Raw genomic sequence first — 12065 nt, forward strand, 5'->3', positions numbered from 1 at the left:
GATCATCCATTTAGGAAGCAAGACTATCCCTGATCATGTTTCTGCAAGATCAGGGAATTGTAAAGGCGGCCTTATGCTCTAATCTCCTGAGGTCCTTCTAGACTAGGAGATATGAGAGCTTATTGTCTGCTCCCACCAGCTTCCTTCCCTGATTGCTTACCTTCTCTTGCAATCAATATCACATTATTTTTGCATTTTTTCTCTTTTTATAACTCTCTATTCATAAGAGATTTTATTTCTTTAGAATGAACATCTGAAGAATGAATCCATGAAGTAATCCTAACTATAAGGGTTATTTGTTTTGACAGAGGGAAAAGAGTTGTGATTTTTGCTCTTGCAGGATATAACTAGATCATCAAGCGCTACATTACATTTACTGGGCTGATATGAGCTTGAATGATACTTGAGAAAAGTTTCTCCCACCTAAGGATGTAAGCAATACTTGTGTTATTTTATGCTTATATACCTATTTGATATTTTATCTTGAAAGGTAACCAAATGGGGAGATAAGTCCGTTCCAAAAGAATGACTTGTATGTATCCATGAATTATTAATGCAAATTTTACAGATTGCAAGTTGTATACATTGATAATACACTGCACAGATTAAAAGTCCCATAAGAACATAACATGGGTATAGCAGTGATCAATATGATGCACGCCTGTTGCGTAGCAAATGATGTGGATTGAAGTCCCAAATGGACAATCCTTTGACATGTCAATATTGATATTATGCACGCCTAATGCGTAGCAAATTATATGGGTTAAAGTCCCATAATATGGGTTAAAGTCCCAGAAATTAATTGACATGTATGTATTAATCTGTGGCATGCCTGCAGCATGACAGATATATGGGTTCTCAATGTTCCAACTCCCTAAATAGAGATTATCCACGCCCTACTACTAAATAACGCTCCAATGGAGGTTATAATCCACATTCTCACATAATAAAAGCCCCATGAAGTGGCTTGGGTACCCAAAGGCAAATAAATGCTTATAATTCATGCATGCGCATGCACATGAGAATGGTGGGATCATGAATTGATGAATGACAATTTTTGGTTTTGGAGTAGCTACTCAAATCATCAATGGGCTGTGTTGATTGGAACCACGTTCAATTATTAAATGTCGACAATATCATTGGCCAAAATGGAATGAGGCAATTCCATTATAGATGAGAATGAACGTGAAAGAACAAACCCACAGTACGAATCCTAAAAGATGTTAATATTAAAAGTTATACTTGGGTGTTCGGAATAAATGTTTTTGACATAAACAAGGGATGTTGGGTTTTCTCCATATTTATAGATTCAATTGTGCCCCTTTATTGCACATTTACGGAGACCAACATGTTATCTTTAAGGGTTATTAAATGCACAGAGCATATCACCTGAAGTGATTCCCTAAAGATGTATAAATAGCTAGGTTAAAGCTATATAATGTGTCATAGAGTTTAATCCCTTTAAACAAAATCCTTGAAAGGATTGAAATTGCATGAAGCAAGTCTGTGGACATATGCCTGAAGCACGAAATCTGTACTCAATATTAATGTACATAAATTGCCTCAGTGAGTATATTGATTATAATGTGTTTGCAACACATTCAAGCTTCTCAAGAATTCCAGAAATATTTGTCTCGACTTAAAGATCGAGCATTATGCCAACGAGATACTTGCTTATACTAAGAAAGTATTGAAGCATTTTTATGAGAATTATCCGTTGGGCACTTTAAGGATTTTCCGGAAGTATGTTGGACCGGACATCATATTTTCCAGATAAGGCTCAACTCCATCACCATCATTTTGGGATGATGTGAGGTATATTTGATGCTATTTTCGCATAACACCATGTATGGGCATATTCTTTCAAGTGAACTTATAAATAGCCCAGTCGTTATTAGATATGCGGACTCTGAAAATTTCTATGATTTACATAGAGATAGCTCACTGAAAATATATTTACTATATGAATTGTTGGTGGCTACATCATCCACTCACTCCGAAAGATTCTCAATCCAAAAGATAGTCATGAAGACATCAGGGGGAGATATTAATCAGGGGGAGCATCCAGAAGTATGCTATATAGATTGTTGTACTCTTCTTTCCATCAGTTCTCTACCTTACTAGGTTTTCTCCAAGCAAGTCTTTAATGATACAACCGACATATCATTAGTGGTCTCCAAGGGGGAGTGTTGTAAAAGAATAAAAGAATAAACATGTGGAGCCCACTAACTATTCATTACTGTTCATTACTGTTCATTTGGCGGCTTGATAGAGTTTTCATTACTGTTCATTACTGTTCATTACTGTTCATTTGGCGGCTTTGATAGAGTTTGTCTGTCACGGGTGAACAGTGATGAATAGTGATGAATAGTGATTATTTCAGCCTATAAATAAGAAGAGAAACGGAAAGAAGAAGAGAAGAAAAAAGAGAAAGGAAGAGAAGGAAGAAAGAGGAAAGAGAGAGCAGAGAGAAATTCTCCTAGAGAGAAAATTCAGTGAGCCACATATATTGTAAACACTAAACTTGTAGCCCTATTATTTTACATAGTGGAAAAGTTACTACTGCTGCTCTCCGAGGACGTAGGCATAGCCGAACCTCGTTAAATGCTGTGTCTCATCTACTTTACGTGCAGCTCTGAATTATCGCCCATATTCTAGGTTATTTTATAACAGTTATTGATTATCACCAATATTATTGTATTTTGCCGTACTTTTCTACCGACTATTTAACTGACAGAAATTTTCTCAATTATAATTCAATTTAAGATATAAAGTTTTCTTTGATATATGGAAGAGTCATTTTGTTGACATAACTTGTATTTAAAAGTCTGTAACATCGTGAATTAGGGTTGTTTCAGTTGATAAAGTCTATGTGTGTGGCTAAATCAATATTCGAGTTTCGCTGTCAATAGTCCTTGTTGGTAAGTCTTTCCTACTCGAGGTTGTGAGTCTGTTCTGGTGTTGGTGGTTAGAGTAACCAATCTCCCCTAAACTTTTTTTCACAAAAAAAAAGTCATTAACATCGAATCATAGCACAACAAACACAAAGATTATAAAAAGAAACGCATTAACCCGCATAACAAAGCCAAGTTCAATTGATTGCGTCAAAGGGCTCATGTTATATTCTTTGGGCAATTAGACAGTACATTTAGAACACTCATTTTATCTCTCAATAATTTGATTCATTTCAATTCTGACATATTCCAAATTCAAGAGGTTAACTTCATAATTCATGCTCAAACAAAATATGGACATTCGATAGAAACAATTCATATACACAATAAAATAAATTCATATACACAAAAAAATAAGAGTAGTGATTTTCCCATTCCAATTTTATCAACTTATACTTTATTTTATAACTAAAAAAAGAGTGTAAGTGGATAAAATTAGAGTAGGAAAATCATTATCCTAAAATAATTATCTTTTACATTACATGTGATTTTAGCCTTTAATTTTGATAGAAAAAATTCAAGCTATTGTAGAGGGTTTATGTTGTAATTTTCCTCTCCTTAGCATAAAACAAATCTTATTCTTAATAAATTCTTTGGTTTACCTTCTTTGGTCAAAATAAAATTATTGGTTACCTTTTTTTTTGGACGAAATTTTTTGATTGCCTTAGAAGCAAAAATTGGGGAATATTTATGAATAAGGCCAAAAACATGAAGCAACAAAAGATGGAAACAAACAAAGCAACACCTATCAATCAACTCCTCTCGACACCTCCGCCCACCATATCGGTGGCACATACAACACACTGCAAGAGCAGAACAGAAATCAACATGCTCTTCCTCTTGCTAAATAAAACTGACCGGTAAGTAGTGAGCCTCAATCCATCATGGCAACGACGTCGTATTTCCAACTCCATCGGTGCAGTCCAATCTCACTCTCTCTTTCCTCTCGTTGCTCTTGTCCCTGCCGTCCCTCGCCCTCCAAAACCCTAGTTCTCACTCGTCACCGCGCAAAGTTGGGTCATCTGGATCTCTTGTTCGACGGAAATAGACGTGCGCTGGGGCTTGGCCGAAATGGAGCTTTGGCTAGCCGCCGGCTAATCGCAGTCGCGGCTCGAGCCGAGCCGGAACGGCTTAGCGAGGACAATGCCCACCAGGTACTAGAGAAAGAAAGGGACGATTTTGATTATTTTTTGTTTCTGAATTTTGGTTTGGCTGTGATTGGGAATGGCATTATGGTGAAAAATTATGGTGGGAGTGATGTGGTGGAAGGTGGCGGTGAATTTGAATGTCAGTTGTGGTTTTGGCGCTGAAAAGGAACTTGCTTTAATGGCTTGGTGTGTTGATAGTGATATAAAAGCTTGGAAAATGGATTTTTTTTATACTCATTATTGGTAATGTTTGTGAGATAATTGGGCATAATTTGACCGTTTAATGTTATTAACTTATAATTTCAAAGGGTCTTGAAATTGTTTCACGGGTAATGTTACAAATGTGAAGTTTTTTAAGGGGCAGTCTACTTGATTGAATTTTTCTTCGAAATTTATGTTCTTTTTTGAGAGGTTGCATGTTTTTATTGAAGCAGTGTACTGAAATGGGTATGTTGTAGGAAGTCCACAAAGGCCATAAATTGTCAATGAGTGAGGATGCGGTCTCAGAGCATCAACAGAAAGCCAGTCAGTTAAAGAAAAGAATTTTTTTTGGACTCGGAATTGGGTTATCCGTAGGCATTGTCGTGTTGGCTGGAGGATGGGTATTCACAGCAGCTGTGGCAGCTGCTGTCTTTGTTGGTGCACGCGAGTATTTTGAATTGGTTAGGAGTCATGGAATTACTGCAGGGATGACACCTCCACCTCGATATGTGTCACGAGTTTGCTCTGTTATTTGTGCTCTCATGCCCCTAGTTACCTTGTAAGATTGGTAACGTGTCTCAAATATTTTGTAGGACTGCAGCCCGGAATTTTTTTGATAATATGCTTACTGTTATTTCCATTTGAAAACATGCAAATTCAGTTGGAAGCTGGAAATAAAAGTGTAGTTTTATCCAGATTCCTTATAATTTTCATTTGTTATAGAAATCATGTTCCTGTACTCAGTGTTAAGAAAATTGGACCAAAGAGTAAAATTCCAATACGTAAGATAGTGAATCAGGTTAGGACCAATTTTAGGTGTCTGTACCTTCCATTTTATCATTGCACCCTCCTGTTGAAAAAGATAAGGGATGTCATTCATGTGTATTACATTGAAATCCTAGCATTGTCACTTCACTCAATCTGGATATGGTTGTGGAAAGTGTTCATTATGCTCATGTAAGGCAAAAAGCCTTAACCTCGTTTCTGATTTCTTCCAACTAAAGAGCTGTAGAAAATCTATATCTCCTTTTCATGGTTGAGCTGTTCATTTCTTGTTCAATTTAACTCCTTATGCTACTTAAACTTACATTTTACAGATATGTTTGGGATGGGTATAGGAATTTTGAGAATTGAACCTGCATTAAGTATTTATTCACTGCCTTATTTGAGTGTCTGTGCTGATGCTTTTTCATTCATCTTGTTTTCAAATATGTTTATTGGGATGAAAAAAAAAACAGTTTTGTCTTAATAATGTACCATTTAATCCTAGAATTTTGGTTTCTTTTGGTGGGAAATGTATGCAAATGATTTTTTCTCTCTTTCTTTTATCAAATTTTGTATAGGCATGAAGTTCGTTTTTGGATATGTGGTCAATAATGATCTCTGATTAGAACTTCTGATGTGTGGGCAGGTATCGTGGTCAAATTGATGTTTCCGTTACATCTGCTGCCTTTTTTGTTGCTATGGCATTGCTTTTACAGAGAGGAAATCCTCGCTTTGCACAGCTTAGTAGCACAATGTTTGGGCTATTTTACTGTGGATATCTTCCTTGTTTCTGGGTTAAGCTTCGATGTGGCCTAGCAGCACCAGCCCTAAACACTAGTAAGAAGTTGGGTTTACATATTTATACTGGAAATTGAAGAATAGGGGGATTTTTCAAAATGGGCACTGACTTTGGTGTTCTATGTCAACCTTTGGTTCCTAATTATTTTGTTCTTTGGCAGGTTTTGGATCAGCATGGCCCATCCTTCTTGGTGGACAAGCTCACTGGACTGTTGGTCTTGTGGCAACCTTGATTTCTTTCAGTAGCATAATTGCTGCTGACACTTATGCTTTTCTGGGTGGCAAGGTATCTAGCCTCTTGAAATTGCCCCGCAGTACATTTACTCTCTCCTTTCTTTTTCTTTTTCTTTCTTTTTCTTCAGAATATACCTTCTCTTGTTATGAACTTTTTGTAGAGCTTCAGTTACTGCATCTGGAATTGAAACTTTGTCCTATAGGTATCATAGTCCCAATTCTTATGAACCTGCCATGTAACTAAGGCTTCAGGGTTGTTTTGTGAGCACTCCCAACAGATGGCTCCTAATTGGACAGTCACCATTGCAGTTATTATAGATATGCTGGCGCAGTGTGCAATCCAAGTTCTTTTTTTTTTTCTTTTGATTGGTGTGCAAAATCCAAGTTAAACCATGAAAGTTCCTAAAAATTGAACCTTCAAAATTCCTGGGTTATATATGTGCTACTGCTGGTACTTATCCTGCAAATTTTCACGTTGCAGAACTTTTACTTTCCATTTTCAAACAGTTTAGGGAGGGTTTAATATGCTCTTTCCTCTTATAAATCAATTTTTAGATTGTTAATGTGTGCCTCAGTGTGTCTGAAACTTTTTGGAAATAATTTTTTTTTCTTTTTCCTATCCAGCTATACTGAGGAGATTGCAGTAACTAGTATATATATTTTTGCAATGAATGTGAAGTTGGTTAGTTAGCAGTTATTCAATCTTGTTTACTTTTTTGTGTTGTCTAGATTTATAAATTTCAAGAGGTCAGGACTTTTATGTCTCCTTACAAGGAACCAGTGAAACTAGTGTTCATGTTTTTTAGCTCCATCTTCTTTATAAGTACGATTGATGTGGAAGACTTCCTTATTTCATAATATTATTTGGTCACATGCCTGTAATAAATTCTTGACATAGCTCTGTACTCCAAATGCAGGCATTTGGTAGGACACCCCTTACTACTGTTAGCCCAAAGAAGACATGGGAAGGAACTATTGTAGGGTTGGGCGGTTGTATAGCCACTTCTGTTGTATTATCAAGGATATTTTGCTGGCCCAAATCTTTATTAAGGTATTCCATCTTCCTCCAGTGCAATCTTTAGAGTTGCTGGAAAAACTTGATTTGAATTATGTGTGGTACCTATAATAGGATTTTTTTGATTATTTATTATGTCTTCAGTGCAAGGAGCACCAATAGATGGTGTTTGATTTTCCTTTTGGATTAACTTCTGAATCAAAGTATCAAGTAATTGTTCCTAGGACTTGCTTGTGTGGTGCAGTATGAAAATTTTTCTTTATCAATTTATCCAAGTGCTGAGCAGTCCTTTTTGCTTTAAGACGAACATGCATACTGCATTAACAGTTTTTGATATCATTACAGTTTTTAAAAAATGTTTCATGTGCATTTATTTTGTATTTTTTTGGATGGTTTCCAGCGCGATAGCTTTTGGGTTTCTGAATTTTTTTGGCTCCGTATTTGGTGATCTTACGGAATCCATGATCAAACGTGATGCGGGTGTAAAGGACTCTGGGTCTCTAATACCAGGACATGGTAATACCTTCAACTCATGGTTGTATCTTGTGCCAAATCTTACACTTTTGAAAAGTTTTGGAGAAAGTGCATTATCTGTTTGTTTGATGCAAATTATTTCAAGAATGTTTGTCTTATTATACGTTCGCTTGAAAGTTTCTTATTGGGAATACACACACACACACACACACACACATGAGGTAGTGTTGCAATGAGGATTGAGAACTTAATTTGACGATTTGCATCCGAATTATTAGATCATATATGAACCCATGAGATGCAAAGCAGGTCAAAGTGGGTGAAATGTATTTCATTCATTCATATATGATCTAAAGAGTGATGTTGAAGTCTGCAAGTTAAGAAATCAACTCAGGTCCTCAGTAGATTGCTTCTGTATAGTGTGCATGCGTGTGTAATTATTTTCCAATAAGGCCTTAAACGAGGACCTGTTTCGCATTTGTTAAACTGTAACCATATATGGGTGACCGAGATTTATTGAGATGAATTTCACTCTGTGTATCTCAGCCCACCATAATGATGTGATGGTTGAGAAACATGTCCCTCTTTAAGAGCTTAAAGAAGGTCCTTATTAGAGAATAAATTTCTCTCTCCACTTATGTGTGTGTGTGTGACAATAAACTGTTATTGCCAAATGGATGATAATAAGAATGCTCAACAACTGTCCTTCGTTGCTTGAGTAATAATGCTCCCTTTCAGACCATGATTCCACTCTTATAATCTTTGTTCTTTTATTTTATATTAACGCATATTGCATTATATCATATACCTAACATGAAATTCTTCAAGAGTTCTCTTAACTTTCTTTTGGTGATCAACTGACATTTGATGCAGGAGGAATACTAGATAGAGTGGACAGTTACATGTTCACGGGTGCACTTGCATACTCCTTTGTCAAAACCTTCTTGCCACTTTATGGAGTTTGATAGACATATTTGATCATTGCGAAGTGATATTAGAAAGGAAATCATGGTCATTACCAAGTCAAAATGAGGCAAAGCTGTTTTGGTTAGCATGAGCTGCAAGCATGTTGGAGGGGCGAATTCTCTCGTTTACTCAATCTGAGAGAGAGAGAGAGAGAGAGAGAGAGAGAGAGAGAGAGATTTCTCAGAGTCCTAATTTAATCTGATCTAGAAAGATGTTCCTCAGTACTTGTAAGGGGCTTGAGATAATATTTCCTGACTTCTCCAGGTTCTGATACCAAATCTACGTTCAAAGGAATACTTGTTTTACAATGTTTGTTGAATTGCATGACATCAGTTGTAGTTCAATATTGCTTCCAAAATCCAGCGGTAGCATGGTCGTCTCCGATTTCTACAGTAGAGCTGCTTTGAGCCATTGACGCTAGTTTTCTCCTCACCTCACCCTTTATCTGGGAGTCCTATTTTTTATTTTTGTATATTTATGTTGGATGAGTCTCATTTTCTTCTTATTTGTTCTACTGTTGTAGTGAATAATAACAACTATTTAATTGTCAATAAAGGTTGCATCATTATTTGGGGAAGCCCATTTGTTCTGTTGTTTGTGTTCACTCTTCAAGTTTCTTTGTTTCTTTATTTACCACAAAGAAATGTTGAAATACTTGAGCTTGCCCGTTGGTTGTGGAAGTTTTGAATTATACCTCTTCAATTTTTTTTCTTCTTTTATCCGTCAATTTCTGTCTTTAGCTCTGAATGCCAACTTACTGCCAGTATATGTAGCTTAAAAAAAATATTTATAAAAAACAAAAAAAACTCACTGCCAGTTGAAGGTAATGTTCACCTGCTTAACTTATCAAAACTCAACTGAGGCAGTTTTTAAGGGTTTGAAACTGTCAAGTTTTGTTACAAAGAAAGTAGCAAGTGTTTGTTGGTTTGAAATCCTTGAATTTTGGCTAATTCATTTTGGTTTTGAGGAAAAACATCATATTTTGGGTGTTGACAAAAAAAAAAAAGGTCTTGCTATTGAGTGCTCATAGTTCAAATTATAATCATTTGATTGTCTCTCGATCTTAACTCAAATACTATTTTGCCTACCAAGTTTTTGGTGGTAACGGTAAATGTTATTTGTTGACATCGGTTGTCAATTCAAACCATCTCCATTGATACTTCAAGGAAAAAAAAAAAAAAAAGATAAATGCAATCGTTAATCATTAAAAACTTTGGTGGTTACGATGGGTGTTAATTGGATTCGCTCAGATTATGGTGTGCTTTTAAGTGGTCTTAGATTCAAACCCTCATGATACCCCTGCAATAAATTAGCTGACCTAGTTGTTAACCCGTAAAATCTTTAATCAATTGAAAAATGAAAGTGATAATCTTTGCTCATCAAATATGTCAACATTTGTCCTCACAGAAAACTAAAGGCTTACTTGGACAAGGCCCCCCTTTCCCCTCAAAATCCCACCATCACACTCAATATAATTAGTTTAATGTCAATTGACTTATAATTGTTTAGCTGGTCAGCTCTTGTTAATTTATTTTTTGGTGCAGCATGAACTATAACAGAAAAAGAAAAGAAAGTCAATATCTTATCATGCATGTAAACCGAAAGAATCCTAATAATTGAAGAAAGTTGTCACCAATTATTTATCAGGCAGGCCAAGTTGACAACCACCACTCAAGATATATGAGTGACCCAACAGATGTTTGTTGGGCTTTTATGTTGGGTGTTGGTATAAAAATAACCTATTTGAGACCAAAGAATGTAATTCTCAATAAATTTAGGAATTTATTTTGATGTCTATAACGGAGAAGGGGATTCGAACTTTGAATTTCTTATAACATTAATTTGCGGCTGTCTATACATTTTGAAAATAAAGAAAAATAAAAAAAATTTGTTCAAATAACATGAAAGTGTTATTCTTCAGTTCATGGATTTGAATGGTGTCTGAAAAGATACACTAAAAAAGATTATTGGTTACATGAAAATTAGTACATTCTTTCATCCATGGCAGAAGCAAACTTACATATATAATGTGTCTATTATGAGGTCATTTAGAACATTAAACCAAACGAAACCACAGTTGATGTGATATATAATATAATATAAAGCATGAAACAAACATGAGAAGTGATTAATGTTGGGTTGACCCAGCTCGATGAGATTTCCATACAGATAGAAAGATGGAGATAGAAGAAGGGGGATAAAAAAGAAAACAGGCCCTGAATTGGAGGTTGCAGTCAACTCATCCATGCAAACTTTTTGTGGAGCCAGAACACCACCAAATATGAGAGAGAGAGAGAGAGAGAGAGAGAGAGAGAGAGAGAGAGAGACTTGAGCAATAAGATGAGAGAGTGTTTGTGTTTTGTTTTTGAGGGCCTACCATGAATGGCTTTTGACAATCATATGAGTGCTTACTTTTTGGGGCTTTGGCATAAAAGAAAATGTGTGGGATGCAAAGAATGCGTTGTATCTAAGCTGACTAAATAAGAAAACAAGAAAGAGATAAATTAAAGTAGAAAGATAGAGAAAATTAAAAACAATGAGGAAAAGAGATGGAGAGAGTTGGAGGAGATATGCATGGTGGGCAAGCATCTATAAAAGTTAAGAAAAAGAGATAGAAGCTAATAAGATTGTCTGATTACAAAACCCCTAACTTTTCCAAGACACACACACACACACACCCCTCTCCATGTATCTCCAACCCCACTCCATCTTCCACCTCCTTCCAACTTTTGCTTTTCTTTTTATTACTTTTCTTAGCCATTTGCATTGGATGCCCACATGGTTTTGCTATTGGCTTCTTGTTGCTTCTGTTTTATTGTTCTTACGTATATATAAAAATAAAAAAATCTTTATATATTTTGTAAAAAATCTTAGTTTTAAGGAGCCGAACTTTGCTCAGTAACTAAAATATCTTTTAGAAAAATGTGGTTTACAACATAATTACTGTAAAGCTAAGAAACCCGAACACTAGATGACCTGCAATTAATTTATATAATTCTTTTTATATTTCTCATATACAACCTATTTACTTGCATGGCAAATATCATTCTAGCCAAATTAATTAATGGCTCTCAGTTCATTTCTTTGCTACTAAGGAAAGGAAGTATCAATTTGAGGAGGAGATTCGATTGAGAGCCGTGCATGAAATAATTGATACATAAAGCAGAGGGGGATATGCATGCAGAAATAAATAAAGAGAAGATGATTTTGAAAATGTCACACCGTGACATGATTTAGAAAAATGTGGGAAGTTTTGGAATATGATTCTTGAAAATGATCTCTAATAAATTATTGAACAAATAGTACCACAAATAGAAATTTCAATCCCATTTGAAGAGGAATTGTAGCTGATTGAGATATATAATTCCTGCTATGCTAGTGGGGTCTCGTTGTTTTTCTATGTGATTTTTGTAATAACCTCTACAAGATTTTGTGGTGGATTTTTCGTTGATTGAAAATGCATGATCAATTAGGCTTTATGTAGTGTCCTACCCAATTTATAGAACTTTG

At 35.6% G+C, this 12065-nt stretch overlaps 1 protein-coding gene across 1 annotated transcript; it reads left to right on the forward strand.

Annotated features, from left to right (window-relative positions):
- On the forward strand, window positions 3687–9137 carry LOC18786339 (phosphatidate cytidylyltransferase 4, chloroplastic). Its single transcript, XM_007218030.2, has 7 exons — window positions 3687–4108; window positions 4561–4862; window positions 5715–5905; window positions 6028–6152; window positions 7018–7151; window positions 7516–7631; window positions 8463–9137. The coding sequence occupies exons 1-7, from the start codon at window positions 3839–3841 to the stop codon at window positions 8552–8554; spliced, it is 1230 nt and encodes a 409-aa protein (XP_007218092.1). The 5' UTR covers window positions 3687–3838; the 3' UTR covers window positions 8555–9137.

The sequence above is a fragment of the Prunus persica genome, chromosome G2 (assembly GCF_000346465.2).
Source record: "Prunus persica cultivar Lovell chromosome G2, Prunus_persica_NCBIv2, whole genome shotgun sequence".
Lineage (NCBI taxonomy): Eukaryota > Viridiplantae > Streptophyta > Magnoliopsida > Rosales > Rosaceae > Prunus > Prunus persica.